The sequence below is a fragment of the Zea mays genome, chromosome 8 (assembly GCF_902167145.1).
Source record: "Zea mays cultivar B73 chromosome 8, Zm-B73-REFERENCE-NAM-5.0, whole genome shotgun sequence".
In the NCBI taxonomy this organism is placed as follows: Eukaryota; Viridiplantae; Streptophyta; class Magnoliopsida; order Poales; family Poaceae; genus Zea; species Zea mays.
The window spans coordinates 173,939,634-173,961,806 of NC_050103.1; the positions used below are offsets into that span (position 1 = coordinate 173,939,634).

Genomic DNA, 22,173 nt, shown 5'->3' on the forward strand with positions numbered 1-22,173 from the left:
ACCAACTCTGGTGAAGGAAAAGACCTGCCCGCGCAAGGCGAGGGAAATAGCGCCAGATTCAAGAACAAGAAATAAAAAAAACAGAAATAGAGAGAGTAACTAGCGGCTAGATGCTAGAAAGAAATAAAAAAAACAGAAACAAAGAAGGAGAAGGGGCGAACGGCCAAAAGGAGCAGGGAGAAAAGGATAGCTCGGTCGGCCCAAGCTCCTGGCGACCGGTTCTTGGGTGAGCGGTCTGGAACTTAGAAACAGAGATTAGAAAGAGCATGAACAGAGAGGAGAGGCGGCCGGTTTTGGTCGTCGGGCAAGGTTCAAAAGGCGATGGCCGACATATTTTTGTTTTTTTTTGGGCTAGCCGAGCTCTCACCGGCCACCGACCGACGACCGCGCACCCTCACATGGGGACGCACTCGTTGGCGGTAAGGGCCAGTTGAGCTACTCGCCATCACCAGTGGGAAAGGGCACGGCCTGGCAGTGCAAGAACAGAAACAGAGAAAGGATGAGAAGGGCGCCGTCGGCCATGCTTCCTGGCGGCTGGATACTATTCTGGCGGCTGGGGAGGAGAACAGAAATGAGCTAGGGTTTCTCCTCACCCCGAGATTTCCGCTATTTAAAACCCTGAACAGTGCGCCATTCAATCCTGTCCGCTGGATCACATCCAACGGTGCAAAGTTGAGGAGGGGGAGGGAGGCGCATGCGGTTGGGCTGAATTTCCGGCCCAGGCCCATGTTAGGTCCCGTGCGCGCGCCTCTCCCCACGCAGTGGAAGCGTGCTGAGCCACCACAGCGCTGGGCCGCCAGCCAGCGTGACTGGGCGCGCGCCCCTCTCCCGCGGCCAGAGCCGAATTGAGCCGCAAGGCCGACCAGAGCCGAAATGGCTCCATTTTTTCCTGGAATTTATTTTTTTCTATTTCCAGGAATCAGAAACAGTAAAAGAAAATAAGAAAAATTGTAAAGAAAAATCAGAAATATTTCGGAAATATTTTTTCAGTTATAGAGAATTACAGATATATTTATGGACTATTTTATTCCGCTGCGTACTTTGGTACTTTATTCAATATTTTATGCAATTTTTCAGTTGATTATGAAACCAGCGTTGATTAATTTATTGTCTAAATTGCATAGAATTCAGAAAATTTGTGGTAATTGAATATTCTAACCAACGTTAGATATTGTTACCACATTTTGAACAGAAGTATACATATTCTAGATTATCCAACGATGGTTTTAAAATTTAGAACCAGATTATTATTTGTTTTTCTATGCATTATTGTTTATTATGAAGCCTACGTGGATTAATTCTCTTTAAGTGCATAGAAATTCAGATTTTTTTGTGGTGATTGAATATTTTGACCAACGTCGAATATTGTTGCCACATTTTATACAAGAATTAAGTTTTCTAGATCATCCAACGATGGTTTAGAATGTTAGAACAAGAAATTTTTGTAGATCAGACATGGTTATTATTTGACCAACGTCGAATATTTAATTCATGCAAGTTCTATGTTTCAGTATTTACTTCAGATGTCCTAAATATTTTCTGTTTTACTTTGCAAAAGTACACATATTGGCCTACTAGTGGTCAGATAAGGTAGATTAAACCGCTATGTGGTATTTATTGTCACTTATGGCGGGAAAAGATTGAAATGATAACTACAGTGGATGAAATAGATTCCTCACTGTGGTTTGAGAAACCCACTAAGCCTACAGTAGGCTCACCTTAGGATGACCTTAAGATGGCGCAGTACAGCATCTATAAGGTCAACTGAAAAAGATTCAAGTGTAATGTACTTGATCACAATGAGAGTCTCATTCAGGATCCTATTGAGGGTGCTATTCCAGAATATGAAACATTTCATGATCAGTAAAACACCTGTCTAAATGGACAAGTGCTATATAGATCAACTCACGACACAATGTGTCCAGAAGGAGGAATGGTTGATAAGTCAAATAAGTGATTCTATCAATCTTCCCAAACTAAGAATCCTCAAACAGAACAAAACCTCTAAGAAAGGTTCAAGAATAAGATCAAACATGATCACGATGTTTTCTATATGCAACAATCAGACTGTTTCTCAGACCCCCCTGAGACCTGCCTCTATTGCAAGAAGACAGGGCATACAATAGAAAGCATCCAGAATTCCTGCAATAGATGCTACAGAATGCAATTCCGTACAAACCTAAGGCTCCTAGAGGGCTGAAAACAGTTACAGTGGTTAACGGAAAGCAAGCAGACACTTAACTTCAGTTTCGTGATTAGACAATCGGCATCCACTATCACTTCGGTGACAGAGACTATGTGTTATTCAATTTTGATAATAAAGATGTTGGTCTCGCCATCTGACGAGACATGTTTTATTTATCTTCGCACAATGGTGCTAGATACACCAGAAAACAAACTAGCCAACATCGGCAGGAGTAAGAAAACAACGTGATGGAGAAACCTCGTCGAAATTATGGCACTATCGTTTAGGCCATATTTCGAGGGGGAGAAAAGAAGTCTCGTTAAGGGACAGATTCTCCATCACCTAGACTTGACAGAAGGGACAGATTCTCCATCACCTAGACTTGACAGACTTAGTGCAATGCAAAGATTGCATGCACAGTACGAGAGTGTTAGAAATTATTCATATAGATATATGTGGTCCTTTTCCAGTTAGGACAGTAGATGGGTTTTGACTTGTTCAAAACCTTCACACATGACTACTCTCGCTACGATTATATTTACCCTTTTTTTTAAGGGACAGATCATAAGAATTAGACAAGTTTAAATAGTTCAATGCTGATGTAGAAAAACAACACGATTTGAACACAAAGATTGTCATATCAAATCGTGTGGGGGAGTACCGAGGGCACCATACTGAGTATGGACAGGTCCCAGGATCTTTTCGCGAGGTTCATAAGTGAAAACAGTATTGTAGCACAGTATTCAACACCTGGTGAACCGCAACAGAATGTGGTTGCCTAAAGGCGTAAGAAGAACACTGATGGACATGGTAATGAGTATGCTTAGTTACTTTAACTTACCATTGGGTCTATGGATGGAGGCTTTAAAAACCACCATGCATATACTAAATAGAGTTCCTAGTAAATCAGTGGCTAAAACTCCATATGAGTTGTTGACTGGCAGATAGCCCACGCTCAACTACTTCAACATATGGGGTTGTCTAGCAGAAGCTCGAATATTTAATCCTGGACAGGAAAAGCTAGATGAGAGAACCACTAACTGTCATTTTATTGGCTACCCTGAGAGATCGAAGGGTTACAGATTCTACTATCCAGGCAGACAAACCAAGTTTATAGAAACTAGACATGCCATTTTCCTAGAAGATGACATGATCAAGGGGAGTAAGGTACTCAGAGAGGTTGACCTTCAGGAAAAGAGGACGTATGTCCCAATTCCGATGGTTGAAGAACCATACTTCTCGATACCCGCTGTGGTTCCACCAACAGTTGTAACGACTCGAGGTGAAACCCTTGCTGCAAATATTGCATCACCAAGTGCAACTACCATAGAGTAAGTCAATTCACCTTTTGAACAGTCTGGCTCTTCTGAGTCGGTTGCACAGGAGAGCTCACATGAGAGTGGTAGTGTTGTGCCAAGTGACGCACCAATGCAGGAGCCCCATAACGAACCAGAACTAGAAACAAGTTTATGAAGGTCTCAAAGGTCTAGATGATCTGCGATTCCTGATGATTATGAAGTTTACACAAGTGTAGACATAGAAAGCGATGAGATTTATATGTGTGAGGACATTGAAGCAGAAAGTGATCCCATTACATATGAAACAGCTACGAGAAGCGCAAATTAGTGGGTCTAGAAGACCAAGCGTGACTCTAACAGAAATATAGAAAGATACAAGGACATGTGGCCAAGGCGTTCACACAGTGAGAAGGCATTGACTTCCATAAAACCTTCTCACTTGTCCTAACAAAAGATTCATTTCAGATCATTATGGCATTAGTGGCTCTTTTTGATCCAGAGCTCCATCAGATGGATGTAATGACAACATCACTAAATGGAGAGTTAACAGAAAAACGTGTTCATGACACAACCAAAGGGTTTTGTTGTGAGCAGTAAAAGAAAAACAAGAGATGTCACTTAAGGAGGTCCATTTATGGATTAAAACATTCCTCCAGATAGTGGTACGTCAAGTCTGATCAGACTATCAGAAAGTTTAGTTTCGAGGATAACGAGGAAGACAATTGCATTTATGCGAAATCTAAGGAAAAAGAAAGTATATCTTCCTTGTTCTGTATGTCGATGACATATGTTTAGCTAGTAGTGATAAAGATCTACTGGCGGAAACAGAAAGTTTTTGTTCCTCGAACTTCGATATAAAAAGACATAAGAGAAACCTCTTATGTTTTAAAATAGAATTCCACAGAGATAAACATAATGAAGTATTAGAACTCTCACAGAAGTCATACATAGAAAAGTACTAAAGAAGTACAGTATGCATCAGTGTAAGGCCGCGCCTGCGCCAAAAGTCAAGGGTGATAAGTTTGGGAATCATCAGTGTCCCCAGATTCAGTGTCAGAAAGATCAGATAAAGTCAGTACCATATGCTTCTACTATCAGAAGCATTTTGTATGCTCAAATGTATATTCACCCTGACTTAGAATTTACTACCGGGATGCTTGGGAGATATCAGATCAACCCAAGCATAGAACACTGTTAAGCAGTTAAGAAGGCTCTAATGTACCTCCAAGGTACGAAAATGGCCTCATGCTAACAAACAGAAGATCTAGTTCCCTATTTCGAGGTATAAATTTACTATATCTGGGGGGAGTTATTTCTTATAAAAGTTGCAAACAGACAGCGAGAGCATCGTCGACAATGCACACTGAGTTTGTAACCATGCATGAGGCAAATGGGCAGGCAATAAAGATAAAGAGATTTGTACCCGGATTAAGAGTGGTTGATAACATAGAGCGACCACTGAGAATTTACTGCGATAATGAGCCAGCGGTACCATACTCCTATAACAGCAAGTCATGTGGCGCCGCCAAGTTCATTGACTTTTAGTATTACATTGTTAAGGAGTAGATTCAGGATCAAACCATAAAAGATGAGCATAACAGAAGATAGCAGATGCTAGCGGATCCGCTCATAAAAGGTCTTCCACCCAGCGTGTTTAGTAAGCACGCAGCCGGCATGGGTTTAAGGGAGTACCTATGACCTTGAATCAAAGGGGCTACAGATTGAAACCAAATAAAGTCTCTTTTTGTTCTGAAGCAGGCGAGCATGTTGTAGTCAATGAGTGCGATGATACTTAATCGGTTATTGTCACGCATTGGTCTCTATGTGTAAACTTGTCGAGGGATGGAATCCAGAAAAGTTGAGTACAAGGAATGTAGAGAACAAAGGGGAGATTGTTGGGTGTGTCCTCTACAGCCGGTCAATAGAGTCTGGATTGGGCTTAACCCAACTATCGTTCCTTTAATCGGACCCTTGATCGGGAGGGCTCACGCTAACCTCGGTTGGAGCCCCCAGACACACGACGCTATATATTGGACTAAGGGGTCGCAGGAAAGACTAACGCTAGTACCTTGCCCCAAAACCCTAGTCCCCAGAGGCCCCATCGCCTAAGTGTCGGAGTGTCTGGAAACGCTACAACCTGTAGCAGCTCGGATTCGATGCGTGCTGTTTCTCTGCAGGGCAACATTATGAAGACGGCAACTGCAACTCTCCAACAACAACAAAGGTATGTTTTCCTATTCCTCTTAGTAGATCAGATCTACTCGTCATCAAGATTTTACTTTCAGTTACAGATTGGTTTTCTAAGGACTTAGGAATCGATCCTAGACAGTATAGATTCTAACAGTATCAAGTCTACGTACGTCATGGCTGAGAACTAATAAAACCATTCTTTTATAGAAAAAAGGGAACAACCACTAGTAGCTAGTGGTGGTTGCTTAGAATATTCCACGCGTGCTAGCAGAAAACTAATGGTGTGTTTGGTTTATGTAGTCATTCAATGCATCATAAATTTATTCCATCAATTTTGGTGAAATCAACCAACTCCCCATGTATACACTAATTATTAGCTTATGAGGAATGAGGTGGTGATGGATCAACTCATTCTATTCAACAAACCAAATAAAAATGGGAGGAGTGAGAAAAAGATGGATCACTTCATTCCTCAAACCAAACACGCCCTAAAACACCCTAAGGGCGCGTTCGTTTTCAGCTGATCAGCCCATTCCAGGCCTTATCCGGGTGGAACCAATGGGCCTGGTTTAGAATTTGGTATAACTCTTTGAAACCGTTCGTTTTGGCCCGAATTGAAATCGAAACTGGCCCGAATTGAAATTTCCCTTCACTCCACAACCCGGAACCAACCCCTGTGTCGTAGCCTCCGGATCGAAGCCTGGACGACGCGACCAACGCGGCGGACGCGACCGGCGCGACGGCGGCTTTGACGCGACCGGCACGGCGGCGGCGCACAACCCTGACGACGACCCTCCCCGCTGCCTTCTCCCCGGTGAGGATCTAGATATGCTCTCTTCTTACCCTCGATCTCGATCTCGCTCCTCGACACTGCGACTCCGCTCCTGTCCTCGTTGGGGTCATCACAAGTTGCCTGGCCGCCGGCCCCGTTGACGGCAGCGGCTGCCCCTGCCGTCGTTGCGTCGTTGTTGGCCGGCTGCTCGGCAGGATCTGTTGGTTCGTGCGCCCTCTCACTCTCGCGCGCGATCTGCTGGTCCGTGCATGTTACTGTGTGTTACTGCTTGTTACTATCGCTCTGCAAGAACTGCGTGCTATTGCTTGCTGCTAGCTAGTATCATTGCCCAGCCTCTCAAGTTCTTGTTCAGAAACCTTCACTTCTGCTTGTATATATCAAGTCCCTGCGAATGTTTTTGAATTGATTGCCTGCCTGAAACGACTGAATTCGGACATGCATGACACTTCTGTTTAATATTGCATCCTGAGCTGAATGTTCTATATATCTGTTTCATTATTTGGTTACATTCAGATAAAAAGAAGCAAGGCTAGCTCTGTGCCTGTCTCTAGCATTCGAATTCCGATTTGGGCATCTAGAAAATTCGATTCCCGCTGAATTTATCGCAAATTATAGATTTCGATGAAACTAAATCTTGCACTTAATTATCACCATGCATGCAATGGATCAGGGTCTTATCTTGCTCTTACGTACTTTGGGTATAAATTTCAGTTCCAGACTATGTTTGTTTTCCAGTTTGAAATGAACAGGCGAGTAGAATTGCATGGCCTCAATATATCCTGTATCTTTCAGTACATGAGTTGGCAGCAAATCTTGTGTTCAAACTGAAAGGAGATGTGTTCCATTACGCTGATTTTAGCATATAGTTTTGTGAACGTAGGGTGGGTGTCTGGTCACCGGAATTCCTTGCAGAATGACATGAAAACTAGATTCATTTGTCCTGCGTAGATTTATTTATCCCGATTCATTTGTGTGCCTAGATTCATGTGTTTTCTTCAAGAATTTAGTATATACTTTATGATCATGTATGCCAGCTATTTATTTGAGCTGTTACATATAGATCCCTACAACACCAATTATAGTTGGGGAAGGTGAACCTCCTCCCTCTTGGGATCCGGTACCAACTCCAAAAGGTATTAAATTCTTTGTACGTATATATGGTTTACTTTAGTCCTTGTTACTTGTACTTTTGAAGCGATACATGATTTGCTTTAATTCTATTTTATTATTTAACTTCTACCTGACAATACATCTATATTATTTAGTTCTACAATGAGTATCTCATTGCGGGATCGTATTAGAAAGAGGAGGGAAGAAGAAGATGATGACATGATGATATTTATTTTCCCCGCCTTATATCTAATGGGTTCTACTAGAGGTGGGGGACAAAAGAAGAAACGTCATACCTCAAATGAGACAGGCGAGGTTAAGGTTCGTCGACTCCTCGAGGGACATGTCAAGAACTGTCAAGTTACATTTCGGATGGAACCACATATCTTCAGAGAGCTTGCAACTTATCTTAGAAGGAGAAGGATCATTGTTGATACAAGGATCACGGTCGAGGAGAAGTTGGGGTTCTTCTTATACATGCTAAGTCGCAACGCCTCATATCAGGATCTCCAAGTGTATTTTGGGCACAGTAATGACACCTTCCATCATCACATCAACCACTTCTTCAATAAGGTCATTCCTGTCCTATCTCGTCGCTTCATTCAGCCTCCTGATCCTAATCAAGTGCATCAAAAAATCCAAGATAATCCTAGATTCTATCCATTCTTTAAGAATTGTCTTGGTGCCATTGATGGAACTCACATTCCTATTTCCATATCTCCCGATAAACATTCTCCTTTTCGAAATCGGAAAGGAACACTAAGCATAAATGTGATGGTGGCATGTGATTTCGATCTCAATATCACTTTTGTTTCTAGTGGATGGGAGGGATCGGCCACAGATTCTAGAGTGCTAAGATCAGCTATGAGCAAGGGTTTCCAGGTACCTCCAGGAAAATTCTATCTAGTTGATGGAGGGTATGCAAATACTCCATCTTTTCTTGCTCCATACCGAGGAGCTCGGTACCACTTGAAGGAATTTGGGGCTAGACATCGAAGACCACAGAACCCGAAGGAGCTCTTCAACCATCGCCACGCACTTCTGAGGAACCATGTGGAAAGGGCTTTGGGGGTGCTTAAAAAGCGCTTCCCCATTCTCAAAGTTGCCACGTTCCACACACTGGAAAACCAAGTAAAGATACCTATAGCTGCTGCCATCTTCCATAATCTAATTCGATCACTTCATGGTGATGAAGATTGGTTAGATCATCAGCCAGATAATATTGATCCATCAAACTTTGTTGCTCTACCAAGTGGTGATCAAATGAGTGACCCAGGCACTACACAAGGCAATGCTTTAAGAGATACCATCGCCCAAGAAATGTGGGCTCAATACCAACAACATCTAAATTAGTATTTTCGTGGTTGAATAAGTTGTAATAATTTAAATTAGTAGTATTGTAAAATGTAATACGTTTTTTCTTTAAAAAGCTATGGTTGGAAAAGGCTCCCCAAGGTTCAACATAGGTGGTTCCCCAAAGTTGCGTAGGTTCATTCCTACAACAAGTGCTACTAAAAAGAAGACTTCTCCTAAATGCAGTGGGGCAAAAAAGAGTGGAAGTTCTCCAAGAGGTATTGTGTTCAATGTTTCTTCATGCTTTCTTGTAAGTTTTGTATTACTGATGCGTGACCATTGTTTATGTAGTAGTGAAACAAAGAGCGGATTGGAATCCAGGTCTTGAGAGGTCTCTTGTTGACATTCTCCATGAATTTAAAGAAAGTGGATATAGAGGTGACAATGGTTGGAACTCCGAAGGGTGGAATAGAATGGTCAAGGAGTTTCATGTGAGGAACAAGTATGTCTCCTTTACAAAGTCTCAAATTCAGGATAAAGAAGGTCAGCTGAAGAGAGACTACAAGATGCTCAAAGCAGCAAAGCAACAGAGTGGGTCCACCTGGAATGAGAAAAGGAATATGGTTGAAGGACCACCAGCTTTGTGGGAGAATCTCATGGTGGTAAGTTGATTTATTGAAATTCAATTATTAAATTAGTTATGTAGGATAACCTTATAATGATAATCTCGTATTTGATCAATGTTTTTTTAATTGTGCAGACATTTCCTAAAATCAAGAAGTTTAACAACAACAAGGCAACCTTCCCGCTCTTTGATGCTTTGGGAGAGCTTTATGATGGTAAGTTTCCAAACATCGTACTGAAATATATAATATACTGAAATATATAATATATATTTCTTTGTCATTGTGTAGGACACTTGGCTGAAGGGACTTGGAATTGCACTTCTCTTGAGGCACCGCAAGAGGAAGAACTGAATGAGCAACTTCAGGATGCAGAAGATGGACCACAAGGATTTGATCTGAATGTTGTTCATGATGTAGATGATGAAGTTGATGATGCACTCGCTGAAAGGAATGAAGATATGCTTCAAGGAAGGACTAATACTCTGTCACGAGATGAAGAAAGTGGACAGCGAAGACCTGCTGCGTCAAGAAACAAGCAAGAAAAGGAACCAAAGAAGCCTAGAAAGACTGACAACATAGAAAATATGATGAACAAATACCTAGAAATGAGGAGCAAGCAAGTAGAAGATGAAGCTGCAAGAGAAAAGGAAGCAAGAGAAAAGGAGACAAGAGAAAAGGAGGCAGCTCAAAGTGAAGATTTCTCCATCAAAAGGTGCATATCAGTTCTGAACACAATGGAAGAAGTGACCAAAATGGAGAAGGCAAAAGCATATTCAGTCTTCACCAAGAGCAAAGAGAATAGAGAGACTTTCATATGTGCATGTGAAGCGGATCAAGAATCAGCTTTGATTTGGCTAAGAAATGAGATGGCTTAGTAGGTATGATATTTGTGTCTTTACCTTCCACTCAACCATATTCACTTGGGCCTTTATATTCCAATCTAATTGTTCCATTTGTTTGGACAGGTTTGGGTAATCAATCGGTGATGCTTCCCCTTTGAGAACTTTCGGTATGAGCCAGGATATTAGTGTGGCTTTAATTAGTGCTTTTTGTCCTGATCACTGAGATTTCAGTCCAGTGTTAACTTCCGATGATTATCTGTGCTCTCTAGCTGGTTCATCCAGTTATATTGTATAAAGAAATTACTTCATCTTATAATTAGGTTTGCATAGGAAAGCAATTATTCTATGCTTGCCATAGATCAACGATAAGCAGACTGTGATTTGGTACGTCAGCTGTTGGAATGGATGGCTTCGTTGATTTTCCAGCTGCTCGATCGATCTGCGTGTTGACAGATCTGTTGTTGCAAAATGTTGCTTTGTTGGAATGGAATTAACTGCATGGAATGGAATTAGTCCAGGCTGAAACGAACAAACTTTAGTGGCCACCAGGTTTCATTTCAGAGCCGGATCTATAACAGACCAGGTTCCAGTGAACCACCCGGATCCACTCTATATGGACCAGGAATAAATACATGTCTGTTTTCAAACCAAAGCAAACGAACGCGGCCTAAAGCTACCAAAACTTGCATTTCTTCCCCTATAATAATGGTGATGTTTCTCTCCTAATTGTTCATGCATCTATTCATCATCATGCACTAAATAAAACCATTCTTTTTATAGAAAAAAACGGAATAACCACTGTAGTAGCTAGTGGTGGTTGCTTAGAATATTCCACGCGTGCTATAGCAGAAAACTAAACCTGCCAAGCTTTGCATTTCTTCCCCTAATAATGGCGATGTTTTCTCTCCTCATTGTTCATGCATATATTCATCATCATGCATTAATAAAAAAAATTCCCGTCGTTTCGAGGCATCACGCTGCCACGGCGGTAGCCACCTGCCGCCGTCAATCATTGGATAATGATAGTTAAGTCGCTATCGGGCAGCAGCTAGTACGTCGTCGCGAGTCACCAGAGACAAAAAAAAAAAAAATCATTGAACGAATCTTTGGTCCACAGTTAAGAGTGCGCGCTCTAATCATCCTGCGCTTAGTTTCAGAATCAGGAACATTATTATATCGACTTCTTTTCCGCTATATTAAAGGGAGATCAATTAGCTGTCCACTATTGACACATGGAAGAACAAAAGGTTATTAGAGCATCTCTAAGAGCTCCCTAGAAAATGACTCCTCAAAATCAGTTTTAAGGGTCATCTAAAAAATTAGTGGGGGTAGATTTTAATCCTTTCTCCAACAGATTTCTTAAAGCGGCAGATTGTTTCTGGGGAGCCAAAAACCTCCTCATTTGTAGCTACAAATGAGGTAGTTTTAAAGGCTATGGAAAAGTTAGGAGTGTTTTAGGGAACTGTTGAAGAGACACATTTTTATGTTTTTCCCAAAAATCTTGATTTAAGAGAGAATTCTAGAAAGCTCTTGGAGATGCTCTTACGTACCCACAATTAAGAGAACACCATCATATATATATATCGTCTACGAAATCTAGATCGACAAGCGGGCCTGCCAAAGGTTCCAGGTAAATTTTGTACTGATGTAGCGAGGGGCACCACACAAGTGCGTTGGCTGAATGGATCAGGCACATTTCCAAGTCTAGGTCACCCATGCACATCTCGAATTCGCGACGTGTGTTGCCGATGGATTGGCGGAGGTGACTCCAAATTCTACCCCGGCCGGTCGTCCGTTCCGTATCCTGATAAGATCGTGGCGAGGCCGGGGGAATGAATTCAATTAATTATAAATTGACGCAAGTTGTGGAAGTGGCGTCGCCGGTCGCTGTCGCTCGCCATGACCCACATATGCATGCAGGCAACGACGCAAGGAATTCACTCATATATAGCGCCAGCCACCTGACGTGGTAGCAGCAAGGGCATGCGTTGTTCGCGATCATGCATGGCCACGCTACGGATGGGGCCAGGCGTACGCGTACCACAGCGTTTGCGACTGTTCCTCTGCGGCCTCAAAGATTCAGGAACCTTCAACCCTGCGTCGTGCGTGCAGTGTCCTTGGACACAGCAGTAGCGTGCATACCATGCATGGTGTTTTGTTTTATTTGTTCGGGGTAACAGAGACAGCAGGAAAAGAAATTAAAAAGGAGGGCCGCACCGCCGCTGCGTTCGACGACAACGAAGAACAATGCTCAACCGGCCAACGACGACGTGCTGGCCGGTGTGGATGCGAGCAGCAGGGCCAGCCGTGCGTGCAGTGCAGTTGCTGTTCGAGCGTCCACACGCCTCTGGCTCTGGCTACCGCATGCATGCATGAGCCCATCCGGTCATCGCCCCGAGCACCTGACGGCGGGGGCGCGCGCCGCAAAGGCAAACGCCACGACAAAAGCAAAGCACCCCGCCCGGAGGGGGATCACCATTCACCAGCCGCGGCTAGCTAGTGCTCCTCTCGTGACGTTTTTTTTATTGACCTCATCACCGGACGCTAGCGTCCCACTTGATGATGACTCCACACTGATGACGACAGGGACTCCGCGGTTGTCAGGACCTGTAATTTCCATACTACCGAAAACGATGAGCACTTCCCGGCCCGTTACGATCACAAACTAGTGTATTGCCGCACGCCCTGCGCGGTGTTAAATCCGTTTATGTGATCTTAATTTATACATAAATAAGAAACAAAAATATTAGACTCGAAGTGCCTGTACTTATTCAGACTCGCGGCAATGATTTTTCCAAAAGATAAAGCAAAAATATTAGAGTTTGTAGAAGTGCCTATTTCTGTCACCGATGGCTATACCAATCCACACATGCATGCCAACCATTATAGATAGGAGTGTGGCATGCCAATAAACAAATAACTAAAACAATACTGACTACTGAGTGTGCCACTTCTAAAAGACCAGAGTACATCTGAAGCATCAAAAAAAGATGACAACTGGTGGCCAGCAGCATCCTTGCCTGGAATGAATGATGATTAAACTGAAGCTATTGGGCTCTTGAATGCAAAGACCTCTAACGTTCCAATCTAGATCAATCGCAATCCTCAGTTTCTGGGTGCGTGGCAGGAATATGTCAAAAAAGGGAGAATTTATCAGGATCAATTTGGCTTATCTAAATGAGCATTCTATTGTAAGTTACGTAGTTACTCTCTCTTCTTTAAAGGGTCCACTGGGAAGCCACATGCTTTGCACGCTTCACATTAATTTAGAGTCAACTATTGCAGACACCTGTCTAAATATATGCACATGGCATCAAAGGGGCACATATTGGTCTATCATTCCATCAACACAATTAAGTGAGATACGACTTTTGAAGCTAAAGCGGTGTAAATTCCTTTTAAATAAAATCTGCTCGAAAACATTGACGTAACATCATAAATCAATACATTCTATCTTTAATTTGGTTTGGTATCTAAAAATGACCCTACTCGGTGCTAAACCATAGGACCATTTTCATTATTCCTTCTCTAATTATAGCAAGAAATGGAAGTACATTAAATATGTTCTTTATAGACTAAGTTATTACCATGAGTGTCTGGGGAGCACAAATAGATTGCAGTTAAGTAAAATGCAATGTGTGTGTCGTCGACGACAGTCGGCTTGCTCCAGATGCGGATGATCCCACAACGGCTTGATTTGCTTTAGATGGCTTATGGAATGAACTCTGCAGGCTATTGCCACTGCTACTTTTGGTATGCATCCCCCTAGAAACATACTGGTGAGAAACTTCCATATCATTCTGCACCCAAAAAGCATCAACCAGGGATTAAATAAAAAAAATAACTGCAACAGATATGTACAATTTACATCAAACACATAGAATATAAGCATTATCTGGCGTTCAAAAGGAACAAGCATAAAATACTTGAACAAGAATCATATAGTGAATCACAACAAAGTATTAAGAAATTTGGATTGAGTAACTTAACATATTGTAAAATATATATAACGTGAGAAGGCTGAAGCAAATCTGAAAAACAGACTAGCAAGTATAACTGCATCACAATCACACAACTTTGCCTTTTGGCTTTTGAACTTGTGCAAATATTTTCATATTAGATTGCCAGACAACATCAGCATATTGAAGCTATTAACAAGCAGAGTACAAGGGGAGACATGCATAAACCAACAAAATGAAGAAACAATATACGGCGCCAACACAGCATTGCGCATATGTTACATTACCGGATACTACTGGTATCAAGTCTGAAACACGCTATAAGCCAAGTATAGAACTAAACCAAACTGCATTCACCACTCGCCATATGATATGACCATACCTTGAAGGAACAAACAGTAAAACGTATTGGACCTCTAGTCGTACATAAGAGAAGAATGTTGTGGGTAATTGGGTAAAGCACCGTTCTCCCTTCACAATGGAAACAAAAACTTCGCCAGATTTCCTAACAGATTAATGGGACCATCCAAGCGCCCACAAAAACAGGATTCTATAATTAACAAGCAACTTTAATAGTTTAATCCAAAATTCAACCCATCTCTAAACTAAATGCACAGAATAAAAACTAGAGTGCTGGACCGGCCACACTTACATCCGAATCGCACCACCGTTGCCGATCCATGGCAGCGTGCCGGTCGACCGACGGGTGTTGTGCGCCGCCATGTCCTCCCACCTCGCAGCCCGTCGCCAAGCAGAAACGCCGGTGACGGATGTCGCTGCATGGTCCTTCGTGGTGTTGGTTCCGCTGCCTGGTGTCGGTAGCTCAGGCCCAGCCCAGCGGCGTCCCAGGAGGCGAAGGCCTCGAGGACGGAGACGAAAGGGTCCCAATCGCAGGAGCCGACAGAGTCGAGCGCGTTCGGGAAGCATGCGGCGAAGGCTAGGATCGACGATGTGGCGGAGAGCGAGGAGATGGAAGGGAGATCGAAGTAGCCGAGAGGAGAGGGAGCAAGACAACGGCGGAGTACGGAACACAGTGGAAAGCAGCGCTTCGCTCGGTGTCCGCCGCCACCATTTTTTAGGCCTAGCCTTATCCTGAGAGAAGATGTGAGGAGTTCTGTCATCTGTCCGTTCGGATTCGGTCGAACGGTCGCGTGGGTTCTGGAACATGTTGAGGTGTTCGCCTGGATCGGAGGCGTTCGTGGCCGTAGATGAATAATCGTGCGGGAGACGAAATTCTGCAGACGTGGATAGTCTAGTATGCGCTGTTTCCGTGCGGCTTTAAAGATAAGGAAATAACAATGCTACGAGTGGTACTTGATCACCACTCACCAATCTAATCTATCTGGTTAGCTACCACCTTAGAGTAATAGCTCAGTGATGAGCAACCACTCAACCGTGAATTGTGATTTCGATAATAAGGGTCTAACACACGGTTTTACACCTAATACAATATTAGGTGTAATTGTGCGAGTGTCCCTGTTTTGGGATTTAACTGCATTTTACCCCTATTTTTTAGACTTTTGCGTGCGTGTTTGCTCTTGTTTTTCAAAGCAAAAATGATATATGTCCCTACTCTGTTAGTTGTAACTAACGTTGTTAAGTCTTGATAAAAAAAGACAAAGAACAATTACGTTAGTGTCTCTATTTTGGAGTGCAATTGTAGATCTGTCTCTATTTTTAGATTTTACATGTTTTTATGTGTCGGGGACCATAATTAGGGGTACCCTCAAGACGCCTAATTCTCAGCTGGTAACCCCCATCAGCATAAAGCTGCAGAGACCTGATGGGTGCGATTAAGTCAGGGATCAGTCCGTACGAGCGACTCGATCACGCCTCGCCCGAGCCTAGCCTCGGGCAAGGGCAGCCGACCCCTAGGGATTTCCGTCTCGCCCGAGGCCCCCCTTTAACGGCGGACACATCTCCGGCTCGCTCGAGGCCTTGCCTTCGCTAAGAAGCAACCCTGACTAAATCGCTGCACCGACCGACCAAGTCGCAGGAGCATTTAACGCAAAGGTGGCCTGACACCTTTATCCTAACGCGTGCCCCCCGGCAGAGCCGAAGTGACCGCCGTCACTTCGCCGCTCCACTGACCGGTCTGACAGAAGGACAGCGCCGCCTGCGCCACTCCGACTGCAGTGCCACTTGACAGAGTGAGACTGACAGGCAGTCAGGCCCTGTCAAAGGCGCCATAGGAAACTTCGCTCCGCCCGACCCAGGGCTCGGACTCGGGCTAAGACCCGGAAGACGGCGAACTCCGCTCCGCCCGGCCCAGGGCTCGGACTCGGGCTAAGACCCGGAAGACGGTGAACTCCGCTCCGCCCGACCCAGGGCTCGGACTCGGGCTAAGACCCGGAAGACGGCGAACTCCGCTCCGCCCGACCTAGGGCTCGGACTCGGGCTAAGACCCGGAAGACGGCGAACTCCGCTCCGCCCGACCCCAGGGCTCGGACTCCGCCCTGGCCTCTGCCGAACGACCTCCGCCTCGCCCGACCCAGGGGCTTGGGCTCGGCCTCGGCAACGGAAGACAGACTCGACCCCAGCTTCGGAGGAGCCCCCACGTCGCCCGGCCTCGGGCGCGGGCCCGCCACGTCAACAGGGAGCGCCATCATCACCCTACCCCGAGCCGACTCGGGCCGCAGAGAACAAGACCGGTGTCCCATCTGGCTAGCTCCGCCAGATAGGCAATGATGGCGCCCCGCGTGCCCTGTGACGACGGCGGCTCTCAGCTCCCTTACGGAAGCAGGGGGACTTCAGCAAGGACTCGACCGCTCCGACAGCTGTCCCTCTGCCAAGCTCCGTTGCTCCTCCGACAGCCATGACATCACACCAGCAGGGTGCCAAGATCTCTCCGGCTACCACATTGGCATGTACTTAGGGCGCTAGATCTCCCTCCGCTAGACACGTAGCACTCTGCTACACCCCCATTGTACACCTGGATCCTCTCCTTACGACTATAAAAGGAAGGACCAGGGCCTTCTTAGAGAAGGTTGGCCGCGCGGGGACGAGGACGGGACAGGCGCTCTCTTGGGGCCGCTCGCTTCCCTCACCCGCGTGGACGCTTGTAACCCCCTACTGCAAGCGCACCCGACCTGGGCGCGGGACGAACACGAAGGCCGCGGGATTCCCACCTCTCTCACGCCCGTCTTCGGCCACCTCGCTTTCCCCCCTTCGCGCTCGCCCACTCGCTCGACCCATCTGGGCTGGGGCACGCGGCACACTCACTCGTCGGTTAGGGACCTCCCGGTCTCGAAACGCCGACAGTTGGCGCGCCAGGTAGGGGCCTGCTGCGTGCTGACGAACAGCTTCCCGTCAAGCTCCAGATGGGCAGTCTCCAGCAACCTCTTCGGCCCGGGACGGTGCTCCGTTTCGGGAGTCTTGAGTTCATGTCCTTCGACGGCAGCTACGACATGATACTCCTTCCACCGCCGCGCGACAACGACAATGGCGGCCGACAACCCGCCCGCCGGCGGCGGAATCGACGACGTCTTCCCCGCATGATGGAAGAACAACATTCGAGCTCGCCCCATCCTCTCCCCCGCCAACGGAGGAGGACGCGGGGCAACCAAGGCCAAGCGGGAGGCCGCGCTTCGTCGGCCGTCGAGCGAATCGACGTCCCCGACGCCCCAATGGAAGGCACGCCGGGCGTCGACCTCGCGTTCGAGACGAAGGCAAGCGCCGTCCCCCCGCGACACGCCGATCCCGAGCAAGAAGACGACGCCAGCACACTCGCGGAGAGCTTGCAGGACGTCGCCCTCGTACCTGAGACGACGGTGCAACCAGTCCCCGACGTGACTATGTCGCTCCTCGTCGACCAAAAGGTACCGACTAATTCCCATCTTACATCATTTCGACTCGCCCTCAACCCGCCTAGCGACCTTGCTTTAGCGGGCGCTCTCGTTGAGGCGAGTGCAACCCCTCTGGGGTTTCGTATGCGGTCGCCTTGGGACCGGTTGACGGACGTCTCGACCTACGGGCCCTCTGGGTCCGAGGAAGATGACGATCCCAGCATCTGTTGGGATTTCTTCGGATTTGGCAACCCCAGTGCCATGCGGGACTTTATGACCGCATGTGACTACTGCCTCTCCGACTGTTCCGACGGTAGCCGCAGCCTTGACGATGAGGACTGCGGCCCAAGCCGCGAATGTTTCCACGTCGAGCTAGGGGATCCCTCCGAAGGCAACCGTCTCGGCATGCCGGAGGACGGTGATCTTCCTAGGCCGGTGCCTCCCGCCGACATCCCGCGGGAGCTAGCTGTGGTCCCCGTTCCGGCGGGGGGTCACGACCCACAGCTCGAGCAAGTCCGCGGGGCGCAGGCCAGGCTCGACGAGGGAGCAGGAGCGCTTGAGCCGATCCGTCGGGACGTCGGGCAGGTATGGGCGGGCCAACCCTCGGCCGGAGAAATACGTCACCTGCCCCAAGGTTTCCAGCACCGCGTTGCCAACGACGTCAGGGTCAGGCCGCCGCCCGCATCCAGCGGGGTCGGCCAGAACCTGGCAGCCGCAGCGATGCTCCTCCGTGCGATGCCGGAGCCATCAACCACCGAGGGTCAGCGAATCCAGGGAGAGCTCAAGAATCTCCTGGAAGGCGCTGTGGCCCGACGGGCCGAGAGCTCTGCCTCCCGAAGGCAGGGACACCCCTCGGAACCTCATGTCGCGACCTCCCGATTCATGCGGGAAGCCTCGGTCTACACCGGGCGCACGCGCAACACCGCGCCTGCGGCCCCGGGCCACCTCGGCAACGAGCACCATCGTCGCGACCGTCGGACCCACCTCGACGAAAGGGTGCGCCGAGACTACCACCCCAGGCGTGGGGGACGCTATGACAGCGGGGAGGATCGGAGTCCCTTGCCCGAACCACCCGGTCCGCAGGCCTTCAGTCGGGCCATCCGACGGGCGCCGTTCCCGACCCGGTTCCGACCCCCGACTACTATCACAAAGTACTCGGGGGAAACGAGACCGGAACTGTGGCTCGCGGACTACCGCCTGCCCTGCCAACTGGGTGGAACGGACGACGACAACCTCATCATCCGTAACCTCCCCATGTTCCTCTCCGACACCGCTCGTGCCTGGTTGGAGCACCTGCCTCCGGGGCAGATCTCCAACTGGGATGACTTGGTCCAAGCCTTCGCCGGCAATTTCCAGGGCACATACGTGCGCCCCAGGAATTCCTAGGACCTCCGGAGCTGCCGGCAACAGCCGGGAGAGTCACTCCGGGACTACATCCGACGATTCTCGAAGCAGCGCACCGAGCTGCCCAACATCACCGACTCGGATGTCATCGGCGCGTTCCTTGCCGGCACCACCTGCCGCGACCTGGTGAGTAAGTTGGGTCGCAAGACCCCCACCAGGGCGAGCGAGCTGATGGACATCGCCACCAAGTTCGCCTCTGGCCTGGAGGCGGTCGAGGCTATCTTCCGAAAGGACGAGCAGCCCCAGGGCCGCCCATCGGAAGAGGCTCCCGAGGCGTCTACTCCGCGCGGCGCCAAGAAGAAAGGCAAGAAGAAGTCGCAATCGAAACGCGACGCCGCCGACGCGGACCTTGTCGCCGCCGCCGAGTACAAGAACCCTCGGAAGCCCCCCGGAGGTGCTAACCTCTTCGACAAGATGCTCAAGGAGCCGTGCCCCTATCATCAGGGGCCCGTCAAGCACACCCTCGAGGAGTGTGTCACGCTTCGGTGCCACTTCCACAGGGCCGGGCCACCCGCAGAGGGTGGCAGGGCCCACGACGACGACAAAAAGGAAGATCACCAAGCAGGAGAGTTCCCCGAGGTCCGCAACTACTTCATGATCTACGGTGGGCATGTGGCGAATGCCTCGGCTCGGCATCGCAAGCAAGAGCGTCGGGAGGTCTGCTCGGTGAAGGTGGCGGCGCCAGTCTAACTAGACTGGTCCGACAAGCCCATCACCTTCGACCAAGCTGACCACCCCGACCACGTGCCGAGCCCGGGGAAATACCCGCTCGTCGTCGACCCCATCGTCGGCAACGTCAAGCTCACCAAGGTCCTGATGGACGGGGGCAGCTGCCTCAACATCATCTACGCCGAGACCCTCAGGCTCCTACGCGTCGATCTGTCCTCCGTCCGAGCAGGCGCTGCGCCCTTCCACGGGATCATCCCTGGGAAGCGCGTCCAGCCCCTCGGACGACTCGACCTTCCCGTCTGCTTCGGAACGCCCTCCAACTTCCGAAGGGAGACCTTGACGTTCGAGGTGGTCGGGTTCCGAGGAACCTACCACGCGGTACTGGGGAGGCCATGCTACGCGAAGTTCATGGCCGTCCCCAACTACACCTACCTGAAGCTCAAGATGCCGGGCCCCAACGGGGTCATCACCGTCGGCCCCACGTACAAACACGCGTTCGAATGCGACGTGGAGTGCGTGGAGTACGCCGAGGCCCTCGCCAAGTCCGAGGCCCTCATCGCCGACCTGGAGAACCTCTCCAAAGAGGTGCCAGACGTGAAGCGTCATGCCGGCAACTTCGAGCCAGCGGAGACGGTTAAGGCCGTCCCTCTCGACCCCAGTGGCGACACCTCCAAGCAGATCCGGATCGGTTCCGGGCTCGACCCCAAATAGGAAGCAGTGCTCGTCGACTTTCTCCGCGCAAACGCCGATGTCTTTGCGTGGAGTCCCTCGGACATGCCCGGCATACCGAGGGATGTCGCCGAGCACTCGCTGGATATTCGGGCCGGAGCCCGACCCGTCAGGCAGCCTCTGCGCTGATTCGACGAGGAGAAGCGCAGAGTGATAGGCGAGGAGATCCACAAGCTAATGGCAGCAGGGTTCATCAAAGAGGTATTCCATCCCGAATGGCTTGCCAACCCTGTGCTTGTGAGGAAGAAAGGGGGGAAATGGCGGATGTGTGTAGACTACACTGGTCTCAACAAAGCATGTCCGAAGGTTCCCTACCCTCTACCTCGCATCGATCAGATCGTGGATTCCACTGCTGGGTGCGAAACCCTGTCCTTCCTCGATGCCTACTCAGGGTATCACCAAATCCGGATGAAAGAGTCCGACCAGCTCGCGACTTCTTTCATCACGCCCTTCGGCATATACTGCTACGTCACCATGCCGTTCGGCTTGAGGAATGCGGGCGCGACGTACCAGCGGTGCATGAACCATGTGTTCGGCGAACACATCGGTCGCACGGTCGAGGCCTACGTCGATGACATCGTAGTCAAGACAAGGAAGGCTTCCGACCTCCTCTACGACCTTGAAGTGACATTCCGATGTCTCAAAGCGAAGGGCGTCAAACTCAATCCCGAGAAGTGTGTCTTCGGGGTGCCCCGGGGCATGCTCTTGGGGTTCATCGTCTCCGAGCGAGGCATCGAAGCCAACCCGGAGAAGATCTCAGCTATCACCAGCATGGGGCCCATCAAGGACTTAAAAGGCGTACAAAGGGTCATGGGATGTCTCGCGGCCCTGAGCCGCTTCATCTCACGCCTCGGCGAAAGAGGTCTGCCTCTGTACTGCCTCTTGAGGAAGGCCGAGTGCTTCGCTTGGACCCCTGAGGCTGAGGAAGCTCTCGGGAACCTGAAGGCGCTCCTTACAAAGGCGCCTATCTTGGTGCCCCCAGCTGATGGAGAAGCCCTCTTGGTCTATGTCGCCGCGACCACTCAGGTGGTTAGCGCCGCGATTGTGGTCGAGAGGCAAGAAGAGGGGCATGCATTGCCCGTTCAGAGGCCAGTCTACTTCCTCAGCGAGGTGCTGTCCGAGACCAAGATCCGCTACCCACAAGTTCAGAAGCTGCTGTATGCAGTGATCCTGACGAGGCGAAAGTTGCGACATTACTTCGAGTCTCATCCGGTAACTGTGGTGTCATCCTTCCCCCTGGGGGAGATCATCCAGTGCCGAGAGGCCTCGGGCAGGATCGCAAAGTGGGCG

At 48.5% G+C, this 22,173-nt stretch overlaps 1 protein-coding gene across 8 annotated transcripts; it reads left to right on the forward strand.

Annotated features, from left to right (window-relative positions):
- The first annotated feature begins 955 nt into the window (after positions 1-955).
- LOC103636475 (L10-interacting MYB domain-containing protein) lies at positions 956-10,762 on the forward strand. 8 transcript variants are annotated; one of them, XM_035961929.1, is made up of 7 exons: positions 1,568-6,487; positions 7,527-7,599; positions 7,732-9,147; positions 9,221-9,531; positions 9,630-9,708; positions 9,784-10,373; positions 10,461-10,762. In XM_035961929.1, the coding sequence occupies exons 3-6, from the start codon at positions 9,009-9,011 to the stop codon at positions 10,368-10,370; spliced, it is 1,116 nt and encodes a 371-aa protein (XP_035817822.1). In that variant the 5' UTR covers positions 1,568-6,487; positions 7,527-7,599; positions 7,732-9,008; the 3' UTR covers positions 10,371-10,373; positions 10,461-10,762. The 8 variants fall into 8 exon arrangements, with proteins under 8 accessions (XP_035817818.1, XP_035817819.1, XP_035817822.1 ...); XM_035961930.1 differs by having other exon boundaries at positions 9,224-9,531; XM_035961928.1 differs by having other exon boundaries at positions 9,007-9,147.
- The last annotated feature ends 11,411 nt before the right edge of the window (positions 10,763-22,173 follow it).

Excerpts from the sequence above, each read along its gene's own strand:
- LOC103636475 (XM_035961925.1), top strand. The coding sequence starts at position 7,739 with ATGAGTATCTCATTGCGGGATCGTATTAGAAAGAGGAGGGAAGAAGAA.